Source organism: Anser brachyrhynchus (genome assembly GCF_964034855.1).
Source record: "Anser brachyrhynchus genome assembly, chromosome: 3".
NCBI lineage: Eukaryota > Metazoa > Chordata > Aves > Anseriformes > Anatidae > Anser > Anser brachyrhynchus.
Window position 1 is genome coordinate 118,646,966 of NC_137696.1, and position 19,780 is coordinate 118,666,745.

The 19,780-nt window shown below is 43.8% G+C and overlaps 1 protein-coding gene across 7 annotated transcripts in view; it reads left to right on the forward strand.

Annotated features, from left to right (window-relative positions):
* The window catches only part of KLHL29 (kelch like family member 29), a 399,077-nt gene that overhangs the window by 333,062 nt on the left and 46,235 nt on the right, over nt 1-19,780 (forward strand). For all 7 annotated transcript variants that reach the window (XM_080588569.1, XM_080588571.1, XM_080588568.1 and 4 more), the window contains 2 exons: nt 3,841-4,040; nt 9,712-9,971. In XM_080588569.1, the coding sequence (XP_080444695.1) occupies nt 3,841-4,040; nt 9,712-9,971 (460 nt within the window). The remainder of the gene's footprint in view (nt 1-3,840; nt 4,041-9,711; nt 9,972-19,780) is intronic.

Consider the following 19,780-nt stretch of genomic DNA (forward strand, 5'->3'; position numbering starts at 1 on the left):
GATTTTCTGCCACAATGTGAAATGTGTGACCTTTATAATATGAGCAATGATTACAAGGCCAATAAAATGACATCATTCTCTTTAAACTTCAGAGTTCGCAGGACAAATAGCAGCGTGTGCCACACTCAGAGATGTCCACGGACGATAAGTGTACATTGCCTGGCTTCAGGGGAGGTGGAAGCACTAAGCAGAGAGGCTTTCCAGCCTGAAAACACCCCACGTTTGTTCAGGGGTACAGGAGCAGGAATGCAGCTCTACCAGGTAGAGCAACAGTTTTTCACAGTTCTTAAGAAGTCAGTGAGGTTTTCAGGGCTGGCATTTCTAAGAGGGACTTTTTTGATTGTTTTTTATCTACTAATGCCACTGACAAAACTCCTCCTGATGCAAGACAGGATCAGATGTCTGGGGCACAGCTGTGTGCTTTCCTACCTATTTTCCCCAACCAAATGTGTTTGCAGTTCCAAGGCTAAATTCTGATCTTGTAATGCAGCTTTAGTCATTCTGTGCAGTTCCTCCACAGTAACTGACAGAAGGCTGTGTCCCAAATCTATGAAGTATAACACTGCACAGAGCATATTGATATTCTAATACGTACGAAAACTAGGAATGGAGAAAGCTGCCTGAGTTCTAGTCAGGCTTGGAAGGGGATTCCACAACCCGATTCACTGAAATCAGTTAAGAAGATCAATTTCTGGAATCTCTATTCCCCAATTCAGTCACATCAGCCTGTTTCCACACACAATTTTCTTCTGTTCCTTCAAAAACTCATTTTCGATCCATCAGGGCCTACTTCCACAGCTCCCCGCCCATTCTTCATCTTGGGCCACTCCACACGAGCCAGAGCCCCTCAGGCAGACCAGGGGGTCTCAGCCACCTCTCGGGGGGTCTCAACCACCTCTTAGGGGGTCTCAGCCACCTCCTGGGGGGTCTCAGCCTCCTCTCGGGGAGTCTCAGCCGTGCTGGGCGTTTGGTCGTGCTGACTGTGGGCCGTGCCGCTGAAGTGCTCGCTGCTCAGGCAGCATGAACAAAACAGCACAGCACATGCGAGCCATCACAGAGGAAGGAATAGGGATAGTTTTCTTTCCCATTTCTGGCTCATTGTGTAATATCAATAATCTCTGTAGCTTTGTATTATACTTGCTGTAAGTGGCTTTAGTGATTGATTAAACACCTTAGCTTTTCTTTGGCATTTAATCAATCGCAGCAGCAGTTTATTGCTTGGCGTATTACAAAGTAAAAGAGATTATTACTTAATTATTCTGAAAAATAGCAGCTTGCAGTTGTTGCTAACATCCGTACATGTCTACGCTGGCATGGGTGTCACGTCATCTCTTCCTTTGTGCCCCCTCATCTCTGCTCTGGGAGAGAGCGTGTGGTTCCCAAGGCAGCTGTCACCGGGTCACATGCAGTCATTCCCACAGCCATCACCAGCGTAGTGCAATTAGTGGTACTAAATAAATAATTGCTTACAGTGGGGCTCCCTGCAGTGCAAAGAGCCTGATTCTGTTGCTTGCTGGGTACCTCCAAATCTCACTTAAATTCTAAGCAACGTGCTTATTAACGAGCCCACCTGAATGCGAATTTGCTGTCAGGTACTAAGCACTTCTGGAAACAGTTCAGCAAGAATTACATTGGTACCAGGAGGCATTTTGATAGCCCAAGGTGCAGCAGCGGATGTGTGCACAACTGGAGATAAATCAGATACAGGGAAATTATTGGTATGTGAGCAGGAGAAAGAAAAAATATCTTGTGACATCCTCTCGAGGATGCACGAAATGGTGACTCTTCTGTTTTTGCACCTGAGTGCAAAACTGAATCCGTATGCAAGAGTTCAGATCAAATATTGTGCTGCGATAAAGCGTAAGGACTCAGAGTAGCACACACATCTCTGCCTGTAGGAATGCCATAAGTACCAAAGTCCATATGTATTCTTACCCATCTGGTTGTGGAATAGGACCTAACCCACCTGTATTCCCATGCAAAGAAACAGCCCAATCTTTAGAATTAAAAGTTTGGGTTACTTGCTTTGCCACTGACTTTGTCTGTGATCATAGGCAAGTGATTTTCTTTCTTTTGACTCAGTTTTCTTTTGTGAATGGGAGTAATCGTTGTTCACTACCTTAGAGAATCACACGAAATGAAGGACTGCTAGCTGCTCCCCCATTGTGGTCAGTGAACATCATATACATCCTTTCGATAGAAAAATGAAATCTTTTTAAAGCTTTGATCCTGATTCATATTAACCAAAGTAGTATGCTTGACTTGAACAGCACTAGTCAATGGCAGACCAGAGACAAAGCATCCACCAAAAGTTTTAAGCATTTCCCAAAACAATTTTACGGGTTGTAGGATGGACTGGGGGGAAGAGGGGTGGCCAGTTCATCGTTTATTATGAGGAAATAAAATTGAAGCTAGTACGTTGTTTACTTTTGCTCCATCGTGGTAGTAGAGGTCTGACCATCACCTTTCTAGGCAGCTTTGTGAATCCAAGAGGTTGGTAGTGCTCTTGCTCGTGCTTAAAGCTGGCATTGCCTGTGAATAGTGATGCTTTGGCCAGTCCATGTAAGTCATGCAGAATCGTGTGCTGGTTTTGTGTCAATCGTGCAATGGCTTTTGCAAGTACTCTAGCAGAATTGGAGCGAGCAGACGTTGACTGTCCAGTGACTAGGAGAAGTTCATGTTTCTTTGAGAAGGTGCTGGATGGTCCTAACCATTAAAAGCATTTATTTTCTTACTCCAACAGATTTCCCCTCCCCTCCTTGATGTTACAAAATTTATTATCACTTTTGTCTTTCAGGTGTAACCTGTCTTTAGTGTTGCAGACACATCAGCCAACCATGCATTAAGAACGGGGCCCTTACTTTAATTCAGTATAATTTTCTTTTTGTCCAATAATTTCACAAGCACTAATCCACACTTCAAATGCAGGAGATACTTTGATTCCCCAAATTGTTCAGCACTTCATGCAGGAAAAACCGTAGGCCACAGTCATGAAACTCCTAGAGGATGGCTGCTGGCTTCCTGTGGCAGAGCTGGTTATTGTTTTCCCCCCTCTCCCTATTTTGCTCTAACCATTTTGTCTGTCTATCTTGTCTTGTATTCAGTTTTCAAAGCAATTGCCATGAAGGGCTTCCTTTTTTTAGTGCCTAAAGGGAACAATAGATTTTTAGAATAATCATATGTGTATATATATATATATTTATATGACCGTCTGTTAATGCATATCATATCTATCATATCTATCGTATATATTTCAATATAACACACTGAGAAGTTCAAGCTAAGTAGAAATTAATATTAATTATTGTTATTTTTGATGAAAAGGTCTTTAAATGTACCCTTAAATGCACATGACATTTAAAATTATTTGAGTACTGGATTCCTGAAAAACTGGATGACCTTTTCTCTTGAAATTGGACAGGGTTTTTTCCTTACCACTTACATTATGCACAGAAGATGAGATGGTAACCAAGATGTTAAAATGTATTGTTTCCCTTTGAAAGCTAATCCTGTTCCACATTTTCATTAATGTTGGCTCATTCATTTTTCTTTTTCTTTCTTTCCTTTCCTTTTCTTTTGCAACTGTTTTTGCATGAAAATGCAGAGTAGCAATAAACAGATTTTTTGTAAGACTTGCTTTAAGACTCTTCTCTTTCAGATCCAGTTAAAGTTTTTAAGTTCAGTTATTTTAAAATTCATATTCTTCAGTTCCATAAACAAAAAAAAAAAAAAAGGAGAAATATAATGAGGTGCAAAGCAATTTTCTAGCCCTCACTAATCTAAATGCCAACAAAATGGGGATGGCGTAATGTCCGTAATTTCATTGTCTGCTGTTACCAGGTCACCACGAGACAGTAGCAGAAGCGGGGAGAAGCTGGAACTGGCCATGTCCAACCTCACTGCGGATGTCCTGGAATTACTCCTGGAGTTTGTTTATACAGGTTCTTTGATCATAGATTCAGCCAATGCAAAAACCCTTCTGGAAGCTGCCAGCAAGTTCCAGTTTCATACTTTCTGTAAAGTCTGCGTTTCGTTTCTAGGTAAGAATTGTTCCATCTAGTGAGGTTTTAAGATCTTGCTTTAAGGTTTGTAAGGCTTTCTTTTAACTCTTAAAAGATAATTGGGAAACTCAAGTTTAAATGTAATTTAAATATATAGATATATAATATATATTTACTTGGGTTGCATGGGGAGTGTTTGCCCCAGTGAAGGTGTACAGGGCAACCTCATGGCAGTCCCTCTGCCCATCCTCCCATGGCCATGTGAGAAGCCCGTTCTTCTAGTCCAGAGCACCATGTCATCCTGCTCCTTGCATTTCCTTGTATCTTCCAGCACAGACTATTTCAAAACCATGCAGGGTTACCCAGTCAGTTAACTGAGCTTTACAGGTTTGTACTGGAACCCACCAGCCCCATTTCTGTCATTGCAGAACAGAAACCAGAGCTGGAGCTCAGCTCAAACATGTCGGTTCAAATGCCTGCTTGTATCGCATGCCACATGGATATAATTTCAGTTAATGAGACAGTGATAATTTCTAAATTAATGCAGACTTATTAATACAAGAAGTATGAGCTTGATCTTCTCTGACATACTTCCCATGCCCAAGTTCCAAGTCCAAATTTTTTTCTTTTTGGCATCTGATTTCTACTGAGGATCCCATAACTCCTAGCCTGGTACAGGAGATGTCATTCTCTCTGGACCCCAAACATATCTTCAACCCACATGAACTATACTGTCTTCTTGGGCTGTTTTCATTTAAAATGAACATCTAGGATTGCAGAGTGTGAAAGAAGAGAGTTTAGAAAATGTGGTAGTAAAGTTAAAAAAAAATAAAAATCCTCAAACAAGTCCAGTTGACTGCTGTGTTAATTCTCACTCCTAAGCTGGCCTGCTGGCAAGATTAGTGGTGTGACTAGGCTGGTACAACTGCAGGCATTCAGTAAAGAATCTGTGCTATTCTATTCCCTTCTTCTTCACATTTTTTTTAATGTCACATTTAAAAGTCTGTTCTCAAATGCGTGGGTAATTGCGAAATGAAAACCAACTTTCCAGTCCCACTGTGTTGGTTGTGCAGCTTGAGTAATGGCTCTGGCAGTAGCATTGCTTTCCCCCAGCTTCCCTTTGCCACCTTGTATAAGTGATTAGATCTCGTGGCCTTCCTGGGAAGAGGAGATGTGTTTAAGTTGCACTATCTCTAAAGCTTCAGCCACAGAAACAAAATACATTTATTTCACTAAATCAATGCAAGATTTCTCTTTTCCGATATTTAATATTTGAATTCAGTGAACCATGTTATGGTGTGAAATAGTAGAGTTGGTTGTAAGTTCAGTGATATATGGGGAGTCGCTGGAATTTTGTATTCTCATTTGGAAAATTCATGGAGTGTAATTGCTTATTTTTATTTATAGCTGTGACTGAATTGCTCTGCAGAGATAGTAGAGCACTTGCCATGTAAAAAATTCAGGGAAAGGCATTTTTTTTTCACTGTGGCTGTTTTTTTCTTTTCATCCCAGCCACTTCTACTCCCAACAAAACAAAAGTACGATGCAAATATGTATTTTCCAAGGCTTGTGGAGGATTCACCATTAAAAACAGTGATCCTCTCCTATGTAAGGCCATGTCCAAATTGTGAGAGTAGTGGAGAGAAGTCCAAAGAGGCCCAAAGACGTGAAAAAAATGAATTAATAGGTCTGTTGTGCACAGCATAGCACCATCTCAGGTGGAATTCGGGTCATCCTTTTTAGGCTGTGAAGCTGCACCAGGGTCCTATAGCTGGGTGATGCTCTACAGCTCGGTCCTGGGCCCCTCCAGCAGCATTGCCCTGGCCAGAGGCACCCAGCATCTATTTGCACTTTCTGGTGGGAACCTGCTGCAAATGTGTCAGGAAAATTGTTCCATTTCAACGAGAGATCTCTCAACTGACTTCACTGGGCTAATTATAGCCACGTTCTCTCTCTCTCCCTCACATGCTGTCTCCTCTGCTTTTGTCTAGGCCATGAGAAATGACAACAGTTTTGTGTTAGCTTATGATGACAAGTTCATGCAGGCGCCATATGATAGCTGGGCAAATGTTTGCAAACCGGTCGGGACATCATAGGTATTTCCTCCAGCCATATGGCTTAAGACTTGAGGGCTTTTTCTTTTCTTTTTTTTTCAGTTTTCATATTTGTTTTACAAAGAAATTATGTTACCATCACAGTCGTGGCTCAAATCAGATTTCAGGAGAATCCTCAGTACCACAGTTTGGGTCTGGGATTCAGGGACCCCCCTCACAGGAGTGAACACACTGAGAGCTTGGGCTTCAGCCTGCTGCTGAAAAACTAAATGTATGCTTCCATCAGCAGGAAAAAATTGGTGGAACCTGGTAGATTCATGGAGAACAGGAAAGAACAGGAGCTCTGACTTCTTTTTATAGTCTCCTGGGAGAAGGGCACAAAGTTTACAAAGAGTATGAGTGGGAGCAATAAGAAAAACTTAACAAAAGACCAGTGGTGAGACCTACATGAAAGAGTGTCAAAACCCAATGAGACCTACATGAAAGGTCATCAGCACCCAATGGAAGAATCGGTCTTTATGGCTCGTATGAATTCAAGAAGGCATTATAGGTGATTTTCGTTCATTCATGGTAGGGAATTTTGAGCCAGCTGGAGAACCACATTGCCCAATGCTGGAGAAACTGAAGACTCGACCATTTCTGGAGATACCAGATAGGAGAAATGAGGAACCTTCTCACTGGGGAACTGAAATCTTTAGGACAGTGAATGCGTCCAGAAGTCTTCCAGCTATCACTTGAGTTCACATGCTTTTGACAGTAGTCGGAATAACTGAGGAATAAGATCCACATCAGAATGTACAGAGAGTATGATGGGGAAATACAGGTTTTATGCTAACTTTAAAGACATCAGAGTCATCATCTGGAAACCATCTCTAAGCAAGGAGAGGTCTTGTGTCAACCACTGTACCTCCATTCTATTGTTACTGCAGTCTGACATACAATCTACTTCTGACTGTATCTCAGCTCTTCCCTTCATCCCCAAGAAGTGCAGCCTTAGCATTCTGCCTGTCTGATTTTCTCATGCTGACTCTGTACAGGATTCCAAAATCACATGTAAAAAAAAATCACAAGTGGAAAGTAATGGCTGCTGATCTGCAATATTACGACATAGATAGAAACAAATAGGATACCCAACACCATCTCCAACCAGTGAAAACCTACTAGATTACATCTGATATCCTTCAAGTCCGTATAGCCATGTCTGTTACAAACTGTCCTTGGACGTTGAGTCAGAAGTCATGTTCTGAATGAATTCAAGGTGAAACTCCACAAAAATGTATTGTTCCAAGTCAAGTGTCACTGTGACAAAACCAGTGATTGTTGTAACCACATCAGGATCCAAAGGAGAATGGCTCAGGGGCAGATGGACCAGAACTGGTCCTTAGCTGTCTTTGTCATGTTTGCATTGGATGGATGTGCCCCTGGACTGCAAGCAGTCGCTTGGGATGGGCTATACCATATCGTGGAAGTTCGTACCTAAGCAGTCGTTTAGACTCCCTGTGTGGTCAGTGAAGAGTAACAGGGCATGATTCTGCTAGTCCTGAAGTGGAGATCCAAAATATTATCATACGAATTGCCTTTTGGAATTGTTTATTTCTGAGCCTAAAGGGATACCATTGTGATTACTTGGTTGGACCAGCTGGAGTCAAGAGAGATCAGCCTTGGCCGTAGATTGAAATTGGAGGGTGTGTTTCCCTCCGTGGAACTGCCCGAACAACATGGCACTGCCTACAACTGTCATGTCAGTAACACGACAATGTTAGAGTTAGGAAAACATGCCCAGACCGGAAGAAAACCAGAATAAATCAACCATGACCAGTGCTTTTTCTGCCCTATGCCACAGGCTCAGCTGGGGAAGGTATGAAAATCTGTCCCGTTTGAGGCAGAGCCAGTCCCTCGAAGGAAAGGTCTTGTAGGCATTTTCCATTGTGTGATAGAAAATGGCTGCATGATGAGTCAAACTTGATTATTTCCTGTATTATAACCCTCACGGGGATAAGGTGGGGCAGTGTCAGATTTGTCTTTGACGTGGGAGTTTGCCAAGCAATGACAGGGGTTTTGAGCTCTGCTAGGTGATTATTTTACCCACAGCCATATGTGTACATGAAACCGTGCCAACAGACAGAACCAAAGACCCTGAAAGAGATTTTTTGTTTCTTTTTTGGAAAAGCAGAAATTTTGGGAGCTTTTTGCTTCAGCTATCAGCTTGCAGCCTGTCTCTAGGCAGCCTTTGAGTGACAAAATCTACTGACAGAAAACAGTGCCGCTGCTCCAGCCTGCTTGAGGAAATGGGCTCCTTGGAGTCAGTACAATCAACTGATGCAAAGTGAGATAGCCTAGTTTCAAGATGGGTGAATATGTAGAAGAAAATAAAAAGAATTAGATTTAAAAAAAAAAAAAAGAAAGAAAGAAAAAATACACATACACATACACACAAAGGGATGTCCTAAAGTCATGCCAGGTTGAAAAAAAAAATATTAGGTCATAATTCCATTTTAATAAAAGCCATGTATAGAGAGTGTGCAGGTTTTAAATCTGATGAAGGCAGAAGCTGAGTATAGGGACAAATCACTAAGCATTTTCAGCAGAGTCAATCTGATAGGAGTTTTGCTTGAAGAGGTTTGGGGCTATCTAACATTCCCGTCCAGTGCTCTGAAATAGTGCACTAGGATGTGACACTGCCCAAATGTGATATAATTTTCTTCTGACAGCACAGAAGCCTGCCACTGGTACTGATGCTTTTGTGATCTATTGAAGTCTGTTTCCCCTTCTTTTTTTTTTTCTTCTTGGTCCTATATCTTAAAGAATATATTCTGCCTATTGGTAGCAGCTTGGTTAACAAAAGCTGAAAAAAAACGGAGTTCCTCTTATGAATTTCTGAAACTGGTGTGGTTTTTTTTCCTCGGAGAAGCTGAAAAGGAAAAAAGTACAGTCAAACGTATGGTATAGCACACTTTAACGCAAAGCTACACACTGTGCTGTTACTTCTGTTTGCTGGGTAGGAGATAATGCTGTCTCCTCTGTGCCTGATTTTCTTTGAAACCCACTACACAACATTTAACAGAAGGCGTTAGTATAATCTGTGTTTTGCATAAGGGATGTCATCACATTCAGCAGCAACAAAGTTCCTTTGAAAAAAAAAGTGAGGGGGGGGATTTTTTTTTATTTGAAGTAGCTTAGTAGCTGAACAGGGCAAAAATTATCATAAAGCGACTGCAGCATCCTCGCAAATGTCCTCAGTGCTGTTTGCATTTATTCTTAAGTGTCTGCACTGGCGTTTACATCTTTGCTGTTTCTTAAAGCAACCTTGTAGGCGGTAGAAATAGCAGGAGTCTCTTGGCTGGATTCCCGTCCCTTGGGAAGCCCAAGACAGTATTATGTCAGTAGGTTTCCCCTGTGTGTTATGAAGGTTTACATGAAAAGCAAACTCAGAAAGCATATTTCTCTCCCCACCCCCAGCTCAGTTGTTAGACAGACTTTGATTTTGCATGTTAAGCCCCAGTCCTAAAGTATCCAGGGTGCTGCTTCTAATTAAGTCCCTGAAATTAATTAGTTTTGGAGGTTTGTCCGTGGCATTTATTTTTTTCATGATCTCAGTAAAAAATGTGAATCTTACATTTAATAATTCTCACTTGCCTTTTATTTGCTCCTTTTAGAGAAACAGCTGACTGCTAGCAACTGTTTAGGAATATTAGCCATGGCTGAAGCCATGCAGTGCACTGAACTATACAACATGGCCAAAGCGTACGCCCTGCAGATTTTCCCAGAGGTGGCAAACCAAGAAGAGATCCTTAATATCTCAAAAGATGACTTCATTTCCTACATGTCCAATGACAGCTTGAACACCAAAGCAGAGGAGCTGGTGTATGAAACAGTGATAAAGTGGATTAAGAAGGACGCTGCAATCAGAGCTCAGGTAAAAAATAATCTCAGCAGCCTCACTCTGCTCCATTCCCGTAAATGCTTCTTTAAAATAGAAACCATCTCTGTGAATGTGAGGATGAGTGGGAGATACGATGGGCAATTCAGATAACAAAAGAGAAAAGGAACGCAGGCTATGCACAAAATGTATGTAGTTTCACAATCCGATCCTCATATCTGATCATTTAGAGTCAAAATCTCATTCGTGACACTCATGGTACAAAGCTAGGGCTTCAAGTTTTTGGCTGCAGGCTTGGTCATAGATAAATCAGGAGGGATTAGAGTTGTGTGAGGTGTTGCTTTAGGAAGAGGATGCATTTTAGTAACAGTGGGAAATAAAAATCTATCAAAAAATCAGTATTTCTTTTGATGACACATACTGAATGAGTGTAACTTCAGTACATAAAAAAGGATTCTGTATTTTTACTGGCTGCTTAGATAGCCCCTTGGGTATTATATATTTATTAGTTAGCGTGTCCTCAACCATCTCTGCTATGCAGTCTGCCCTTGCCTCAAGAAATTAAGTGTATTACATTACCCAGCACTGTCTCCAGACGAGTACTAAAAGCAGGGACTGTTTGATGGTGGTGATCGCCCTGGGGACCAGAGGACTCCCCTGGTGATTCCCTGAAGCACTTGCAAGTTGGTCTATGTGGGTGCCGGCCTGAACTCCAAATCTCTCTTTTTGGAGGCCAGAACTGCTGGCCAGTCCAGGCAAGGGGTTTTCTCCACACCTTCCTTGCCCTCTGTAGCAGGTGACATAGCTCAGCAAGGGGATCCTGTGCCGGGGAACGGCTGGTCTCCATCCACCTCGTGCATGTGCCAGGGATGACATTTAATATTACCCAACATTGTTATTGCCTAAAACATTTACACAATATCATTGATTTACCGAAATGGACCTCTTTTTGGCTCTCACTGGCCTTGAAAAACACAGAGTATTTCCCAGATTGCTTAAAGTTTGATGACAGCAGTCAGCTCCGAGCAGCTCTGAGCTCCGAACCTAATGCAAACTCGGGGATTATTCCCAGGGGCTGGAGCACGAGGTCCTTGCGGCAGGAGTCTGTTTGCCTGGTGCAAACAGAAGGTGTCACTCACCAGGCGGTCTGGGGTTGTGCTTTCAAAATTGATGGTTTAAATATTTCCTTCTGTGCCCTGCTGCGGTGATGTTATGAATTTATTTTTTTAAGTGGTGGTTTCTCTTTCCCACCTCTCGCTGCTGCCACCGCTGCCATCTCCTCCTCTCTTGCTTTCGCCTTGCGGTTGGGTTGGTTTTCGGCTTTTTTTGTTTCAATTCCAAGTTGCCTTCCCTCCTCTCCTTTTTCTGCAGTGCCTTTGTAGTTTATGATGGCAGTTTTATTTGCTTCTCCGAATTTCTCTGTGGTGCTTTGGTTTCATGCATTACTTTACAAGGGCTTTTAATTTTTAATTCTTATTTATCCAGAGATGAGGGTCTTGAATAAATTAATATTAAAGATACCAAGCAGATAACTATTTTCATGTCCAATCTTACCACTAAACTAGTTTCTTCAGACTGTAGCTCTCACTGTTGTTTTTTTTTTAACTCTGTGCACTGCTTGATCTATTATAAAGCTCTTAGTTAAATAGGTACTTATTTTCTAAAAGTAGGAACTCATACTTACCATGAAAAACACCATCTTTACAATAACAACTTCTGCATTTTCAGAACCCAGAAACAAATAGCTCTGAGGGCGGATGGGAAGAAAGACAGATCTAAATAATCTTGTTTCTGATAGAGATGATGAGTGGAAATTTGTGGTTGGAGTGCAGCAAGGGCCACGGGGTTGGATGGGGCTTTGGGCAACCTGGGCTGGTGGGAGGTGTCCCTGCCCAGGGCAGGGGGTTGGAACTGGGTGGGCTTTAAGGTCCCTTCCAACCCAAACCATTCTGTGATTCTACATTTTGACTTTTAGCCATGATTTGCAACCTCCCCAAGCCCATCTGGGTAAGACATCGGTCCTGTTCTGCTGCACTCCTTAGGTGCCTGCTCTGGTTTTATTTCTCCCTCCCACAGGCCGAGCTGGCTGTTAAGTCTCTTAGGGCCTGGATTTCCACCTTCTTCCTATCTCCCCATCTGCCTTTACAAGACAGGCCAAGCTCTGTCCTCACATTATGGGGTTTTTCTTCCTGATAGCTCTGATGTAGGTGATTTAAGTGCCTCTTTCACAGCTTCTCCCAAGCTCAGCGAGTCTCCCAAAGGCAGGCTTCTGGCACAAGCAGTGAAAGGTCTCGTGGAGGTGCACTGAGTTACATCTCCTCCTGCTTCTGTGCCTTTCTAAAAGCTCTTCTTCGGGTATCAAATTCTTTTTGCTTTTGTTAATCTTTCACCATCAGGCTGGAGTGCAGTGGCAGGGAAGGAATCGGGGTTTGTTTTGCAAGGCAAGTTGAAAAACTACACTCTGGCCGACTTCTAATGCTGCAAATTGTGCTCATATGAAGTCTTAACGGTGCTTGTAAAAGAGCTCTGTGGTATTACAAAGCAACAGCACCCAGGACTGGTTACAAAGAGGGTTAACAGTGCTTCAAAGGTTCCTGATCCATCTGCATAAGACGGAGAGGCAGTTCAGGTAATGACGTATGTGTTAGGCTAAGGTTTGGTAAATAGCTGTACCCGGCCTGTCGGAGCAGCACGGCCAGCTCCTACGGTAACGTTTATGGAGCTCCTTCAGCGCTGCTGGTAGCGCGGCCACGTCAAATCAGTCTCACCAAAAGCAGCAGCCTGTGATGTGAGGTCTTGAATACTTGGGTAATTTCCTGTACCGGCAGACACAGAGCGCTGGTTGCAGGAATTCCTCCTGATTGCTTGTCACCGAGTGGAAAGCCTGCGGCCGGCTGACACGTCAGGGAGAGCTGAATTTACTGTTCTTCTATTTACTCCTCTTCCTGACTGATGGACAAGATTGTAGGGTTTATCCTACCAGTTATCCCCTTGATAAGCTTATTGCGACTCCAGCAAACTCATGCAAAAAAAAATGTATTGTGTAATGGAGGCTTTGCTGTCCAAAAACCAGCACGGTTTGAGCCATCCCAACACCACCAAAGGCTCCTGCCAGGCACCAAGCAGCCTGAACCTAAATGCATCCCCTTGCTCTCTGTGTGGCCTCGGGCAGGTCGTTTCACCTTTCTTCCCCCCTTGCTCACGCTGTAAGCTGGAGGGAAGCGATGCCTCGTGCACGGGCTGCTGGGAGGATCTGGAAGGTAACGAGATGTATTTCCACCACCACTAACAACCCGTGGAGGTGCACAGAGCTGCTGCTTTGCCCAGCGTCAAGCGTGGGGTGGGGAAGATGTGAAAGTGTTGGATGAGCAGCAATTTGCGGCCTGCCCGCAGCACCGACAGACCAAAGCTCGCTGGAAACTTTCCCACCTCCTGCAAGTCCAAAATTATTATATCTATTATCTCCAACATAAAAAACATGCTTATTAATAACAGAAAGTCAGGCAAAACAAGGTGGCCACTTGCACGAAGCTTCCCTTACCCCCCCCCGAGGAAGGACAAGACGTGAGGAGAGGACAAACAGCTCAAAAAGCTGAGAGGCAGGTGCTGCAGCCCTGAGTGACAAAGCAGAGGCTTGGCTGAGGGGCGGTCATCTTTCATTGCTCTCTGCATGGATATAATCGTGTGCCCGCTTGCAAACCCTTTTTTGAAATCGCAGTGTCCAGCAGCAAAATGAAATGTCTCCGCCATAAAAGCATGAAAAAGCTTTCTGTGAACTTGTGTCCTCAGAGGCAGATTTGTCTAAACAGCGTCTTCATGGTGCCTGAGAACCAGAGATGCGTAGACAAATTGGAGGTAATTTAGAGAAGAGCAACACAAATGATTAAATGACTGAAGGAACTGATGTGAGAAAAAAAGATTAAAAGATGTGAATATGCATGACTTGGCCTAATGACAGCTAAAGAGGGATAAACGTCTGCAAGCGTTTGAAGCCCAAAGGAGAGGAGTTGCCTGGAAGGGGTACAAGGCAGGTGTGACAACAGGAGGACCACTGGGATGAATGTGAGACGAGGCAAATCAGTCTGAGCAAACACAAAGCCCACCTGAAAGCACTCTATGTGGCAGCGAGGGTAAGGAAAGGCGATGGAGAGAAGAAGAGGATTTATGTCAAAAATGTTAAAAATGCCAATGAGCTCTATTTTGACAGTTAAAAAGAATGACAGCTAGGAGGCAAAAAACTGCAGAGGAGAAGCAGGTGGGTAACTGAGAGAGAGCGAATGGATGATCCCTGGTCTGCAGTTAAGGTGTTAAGATGGTGGCATAATTTACCATGCAAATTTTAAAGTCTCCAAAGTTATTCAGAAGACCAGTGTGGTCCCAGACTGTGAAGAATCAGGCAGGGAAAAAGGACAATCCTGATTCTGCTGTATGGCGAAAGGGAGGTAATGATCTGTTCAAATGCTGATACCTGATGCCAGCACGTACAAAGCACTGAAATTCATCATAATAGGAAATTAATTGATCAATCAATATACTTAAGGACATTAAGCTTCAGGAAAGCAGTGCTGGAATAAGTATGAATGGCATGGCTTCCAAGGGAGCCTAAGTGAATTAGGCACTAACACTCTATTATGGTTCAATTAGGCTCCTTTGAAAAGCCTAGACTACCCTAATGCTTTGAAATCCATTTGTGGGAAGAGCAGACAAATTCAAAAAGATGCCATAATGAAAGTGCAAGAAGCTCCAATTTCTCTGAAAGTGAAAAACGCAAGGGATGAGCGGTAACCACTGTGATTTCACAGGGACAGGCTGCTCAAAGAGCTCAGATTTAAATGAAGCTTTTCCTAGTGGCAGTCAGACACACTCAGAGCCCGTACAGGCTTAGAGAGGGAGAAGAAAAGGGAGCAGCAGGAGCAGAATCAGTGTAGGAACATGTGCTTCGCAGTACACTGGAGGAAGAAGCAGCATAAAAAAGCAGAGGAGACCCACGAAGAAGGGGTGGGTGTAATTTGCAGTTCATTAAATTCCTCCTGTACTAAACCATTAATTTTTTAAAGGGCTACCCTTGAATGAAAACCTATTAAATTATTTCTAAAGAGTTTAACTTGTTTTGGGGAGCTCCCCTGTCCCAGACTTCTCTGTCTCTTAATTCCTGAGGCTTTTCCGAATTATTCTCCAGTATTTTTGCAAAATATGTTTCAATTCTTGCTGAAGCAGTGGCCTTGCAAAGAGACACCTACACAAGAAGCTCCTCACCAGTGCCCAGTTGTGTTCCCCAGTGCTGCACAAGAACCTCCAGAAACAAAATCATCTTGTGCCGTAGCCAAGAAGCATTTCAGGGAATTATCGCACGTGAATTTGTGTGTTGTAGGGCTGTATGTATCAGCAGTTTATTTGATTTTGTGAAGCATCTTACAAGCGTCAGCCATTTAATTGTTTGCAGCATGCTTTTGTGGTGCATCTGTGTGCATACAGGTGTTCGAACAGCAAATGCCAGTGACCACTGTAGAAACCTTCGGGGGAATTTAGGGTGTTTGTTTGACAGATGACAGTCAGTGAGATGGTAAAAATGGAGGGTTTTTAAGCCTTATTATCAGGTAAATTCCAACTGCGGTGAATTAATGATTTATCTGCCTGTGCATTTAAAGAAAAAACTCTCATTGTATTACTGCTAGAAATACCTAGCTGTGTGCTGCTTTGCAGACAGTTTGGAGAAGAGGACAGCAGTTCCCGTTATGCGGCACTGATGACATTACAGTGTTTAGTCAGCTGTGCTGCCATAAAGATGTCACGTTGAAACCTGATTTCAGGAAGACAGAGGGGCTGCTCTTTTCTTCTCGCTAGGCATCGGATTTATACATGTGGTGTCCCCCTGCCGAGTCCCTGTGTGAGCCCAGCGCCTGCAAACCAGGTTTTTTGCCACATGTTTATCTCATGATATTATGAGGCTCTCAGCTGCCATGCTGCCAGCCTTTTTGGCTTAATCTGAAGGCAACGCTGCAATTCCAAGAAGTCAATACGGGTGATTAATACATACCGAGCACAGCCGAGAGCTTAGGCTGGGTTTGGACGTGACCTTGGAGGTAGGAATGTGCAAGGGGTTACTGGAAACAGAGCGCACCTGTGTAGTCCCCAGGGCTTAGATACATCAAAGCAAGCACCCTAATTACCAATCAGCACAGCACGGCCATGAAAACACAGCCCAAAAGGGCGTATTTCTGGGAAGGGCAAACTGGCACAGCGTCGGGCTGGAGCCGCTCGAGCATCTTCTGGCTCAGCAGCCGCAGCTCCAGCGCTCGCTGGGGCACGGAGGCTCGGCACCCCGCTGCGGGGTGGGCATGCTGTTCGTTTTATAATTACAGCACCTTCGGATAATATCTTCACACCTGGAGGGGTTTCATCCAGCAGGGAGCCGGTGCGGCTTCAGGTTTGTCCCCGATGGCTTTCTCGGCGCAAGGAGGTCCCCGCTGTCAGAGGCTGAATCCAGTTGTATGGGGGACAACATAAGTCTCCTCACCATCTCTCGGATGGACTGAATATATTCCTTCTTTCCAGTGTTTTAAAAGCTCTCCGAGATTATGCATAAAGAGCAGAAACAACACTGTATTGGAGCAAAACTCCATCGTGGCTAATTGAAGCTCTTTATTTGTATTTCTGGCTGAAGCGTGTTTCTTTAGGCAGATAGCACAAAGGGACCTCTGTAGGAAGAACAGTAAGCGGGAGAGACAGATGAGTTATAAGGCATAAGGGAAACATTATTTTAACCTCTCTGGGCATTACTTCAAAAATGTTAAAAATCTTGAGAGCTTTCCAGTGTCACACTTAAGGAGCAGGAAATTTGACTCTGTAGCAGTAAACATATTTCCTTTCAAAACTAACTGTATACTCTTGTAGCCCAAGTCTATGCAGGAGCACACGGAGAGCCCTTTCGGAGAATACCTGTGAGGCTTTTACTGGATTAGAGATTGGAAAATAAAAAGATTATTTTTAATGTGATACTGAAGAGGGTTTCGTAACTGAGAATTACAAGACAGCAGAATAAAGCCCACTTGCAAGAAAGTGTTCATAGTACCTATATAATTAGTAGGAGAAGAAATGTCACAAAAAGTTTAGCGAAGTAAATGTCCTCACTCAAAGTACCAGCCAGGAATAAAAACAGCATTTGACCGTTTTATAATCCATTTTGGTCAAGCTCTGGCTTGCCTGCCAAGATGGGAGGAGCTGTACGTATGAAAATGAACAGATTATCAGAGAAAGCCTAAACACCTGTAAAGGTCAACTCCAAGCTATAGCAAAATGTGTTGGTCCTATATTCGTCCCAGTCAACACTGACTCAGTGATAACACCAAGGCTTCCTCGTCGTGTGGCTGTGACCTTCCGAGCACAGCGCCCAGGGCAAACGGACACAAATTCCCACCAGACAGGTGAATTAATCACCCTCCACTTTGGGTTGACGTCTCCTTGCAGGCATCTTAATGTGGCATGGTCCGAGGCGTGGTTCGAGGCGTGCTATCCCTCTCCCAGGTGCTGATAGCTCACAGGTTTAGGCCAGAAGGGGACATCGATATTCTCTGCTTCCCCTGGTGCACGATGCATTCAGTCAGCTTGGATTGCTCTGGGGACTGTGTTAAGTGTGTTGGCTAGATCCCTATTAATTATAATGTGCGTTTACACATGTCTAGCTGACAAGTAAATGCGTGCATGTATGTACCTACTTAGGAGTTTAATCTAGAGCTGGATCTCACCCCAAATGGTTAGGTAATTAGGGAAAGATAAGATCTCCTCTAAGATTTTTCTTTCCCATTTCTTATGAAACACATTTGTGCTTGCAGCCTGGCTGAAGGCACTGCTTTCTGTTCAGCCACTGAAGTTGTTATCAGTGCCGTAGGTGCCTTGAAGAAGCCACAGAGCATCTCTCCAAAGTCACCATTCTACCAAGGCCCCAGTGACTTCCCAAAAAGCCTTTGTTCATGTGGTAGTGGAGCCCTCGTCCACACAGGATCACCCCAGCTGTGCACAGGACCACGGAGGAGACTGGCTTCATCACCACTCAGTAACGAGTTTACAGGCTAGATCTGCTGGTGCAAAACCTGAGCAGCTCCCTTGGTCCAACAGAAGCTATGCTGAGGTTTGCATCAGCTGAAAAGCCAGCCCTGAAGCTGCTCAAAAAACCTCCCTAGCATTTCAGACAGTCTATTTATTATATTTTGCATAACAGTGTCTATTTTCATAGCACCTGAGGCATGGTCTCTCGTGTCTATGAGCTGATGGCTCCCAGTTTTGGGACAGAAAGGGCCATTAATATTCTGTGCTTAACCCCGGTGTGTAATGCAGGTTGTAGACTAGTTCAAAGTGACTCCCAGCAAAGATCCGAGAACTCTTTCTGCTCGTCCAGCCAGCACCTGCAGCGCAGTAGTGAGAAGAAAATGTCCTCAGCGTTGCAGGCACGAGCTGCGACTCCAGGGAGTGGAGGCTGTGGTCTCCAGACTTTGGCAAAGTGCCCTGCACAGGTATTTTGCTGTTTTAGTGAAAAATAGCACCATCAGTAGCTGGAGTCAACGTAGCTGTGTAAGGAACACCGGAAAGACAAGAGAGAATGGAGAGCAAATAACAGATGGTAAGAAGGTTGAAATGCTTTACAGTGCTTATTCTAGTCTTAAATGAAAAGGATAATAGTAGCAGGATATTTAATACAATCATAGCTAACAGAGCTAGGAAGCTATCGTGAAGGAGAATCCAAAAAGAAAAAAGGCTGCTGATTGCCTAAATCACTTGAATGTTCTTAAATCAGTGAGGCTAAATGAAATTCACCCTTGACTATAGTGCTTAAAAGAGCTGGTGCGAGAAACCATTGGTTTCTAAAAGCCTCTCCTCTCTTCTAGAGACAGTGTGATGGTACATACTCTTCAAATCCCTTGGTAAAAAACACCGCGTACCCTTAATGCCATCAGCAATGAGCCCGAATCGCGGCTGCACGTGGTTGTGTGCACACACGCACACACAGAGCTTTTTCTTGCTGTTTGTGCAGGGGGAACCATAAGAGTGAAAAGCGACATGGGTTTTGATATGTGACATTGACTTTCAAGCTGATGAAAGGAAGCAACATGTTCTAATTATTATTCTCCTTCAAAATAAGCCACAAGCTCAGAAAAAGGAGGAGGGAGGGGGAATAAAGGAGAGAAACAGTATCACATTTTCTCACTTATCTAATTAAAGAAAGGTGGGTGAGTGTGAGGAAGAGCTCGCCGTGCTAATGCAGAGGTAATGCCCCTTTTATTCTAGGAAACTGGGGAAAGGGGGCATTTGTGCTGCAGAGCCCCAAGGAATGGTCCAGCCCTGCTCTCTTCCAAATCTTAAAGCAAACTTTGGGCCATCCTGGTGCACGTCAGACCACGTGTCCTAATTTAGTGGCACGACTGTTTGTGTTTTGTCTTTCGTCGTGATTTGGCTGCTCTCTCGGGAGCAGCTCTCAGATGTCCCACAGCGCCAAGGGAAGTTGCTTGCTCTTCTGTGTTTTCGTGTTGTGTGTGTTTTACAACTTTATTTAAACCGCCCCGTAGCAGCTCTTTCTGCTTCCTAAGCAGCCTGTGATGGGGATTAACCTCCCCGCGGGGGGTTGTCTGGCTCATCCCCATGCACCCGCTATCCGCATTATTCCCGTGTCCCGATTCCACGTTTCGTCTTGGCTCCCTTGTAAGGTTAAACGCCCCCAACCTTCTTAAAAAAAGCGCTTCCTGCAATCAGAGCTTTGCCACCCACTGCCATATGTCCACTGCTCCCTCTCCTACAAGTTACCGCTTAATGACATTACAATATCTGCAGCCAAGTGCCTGACATTTGTGACT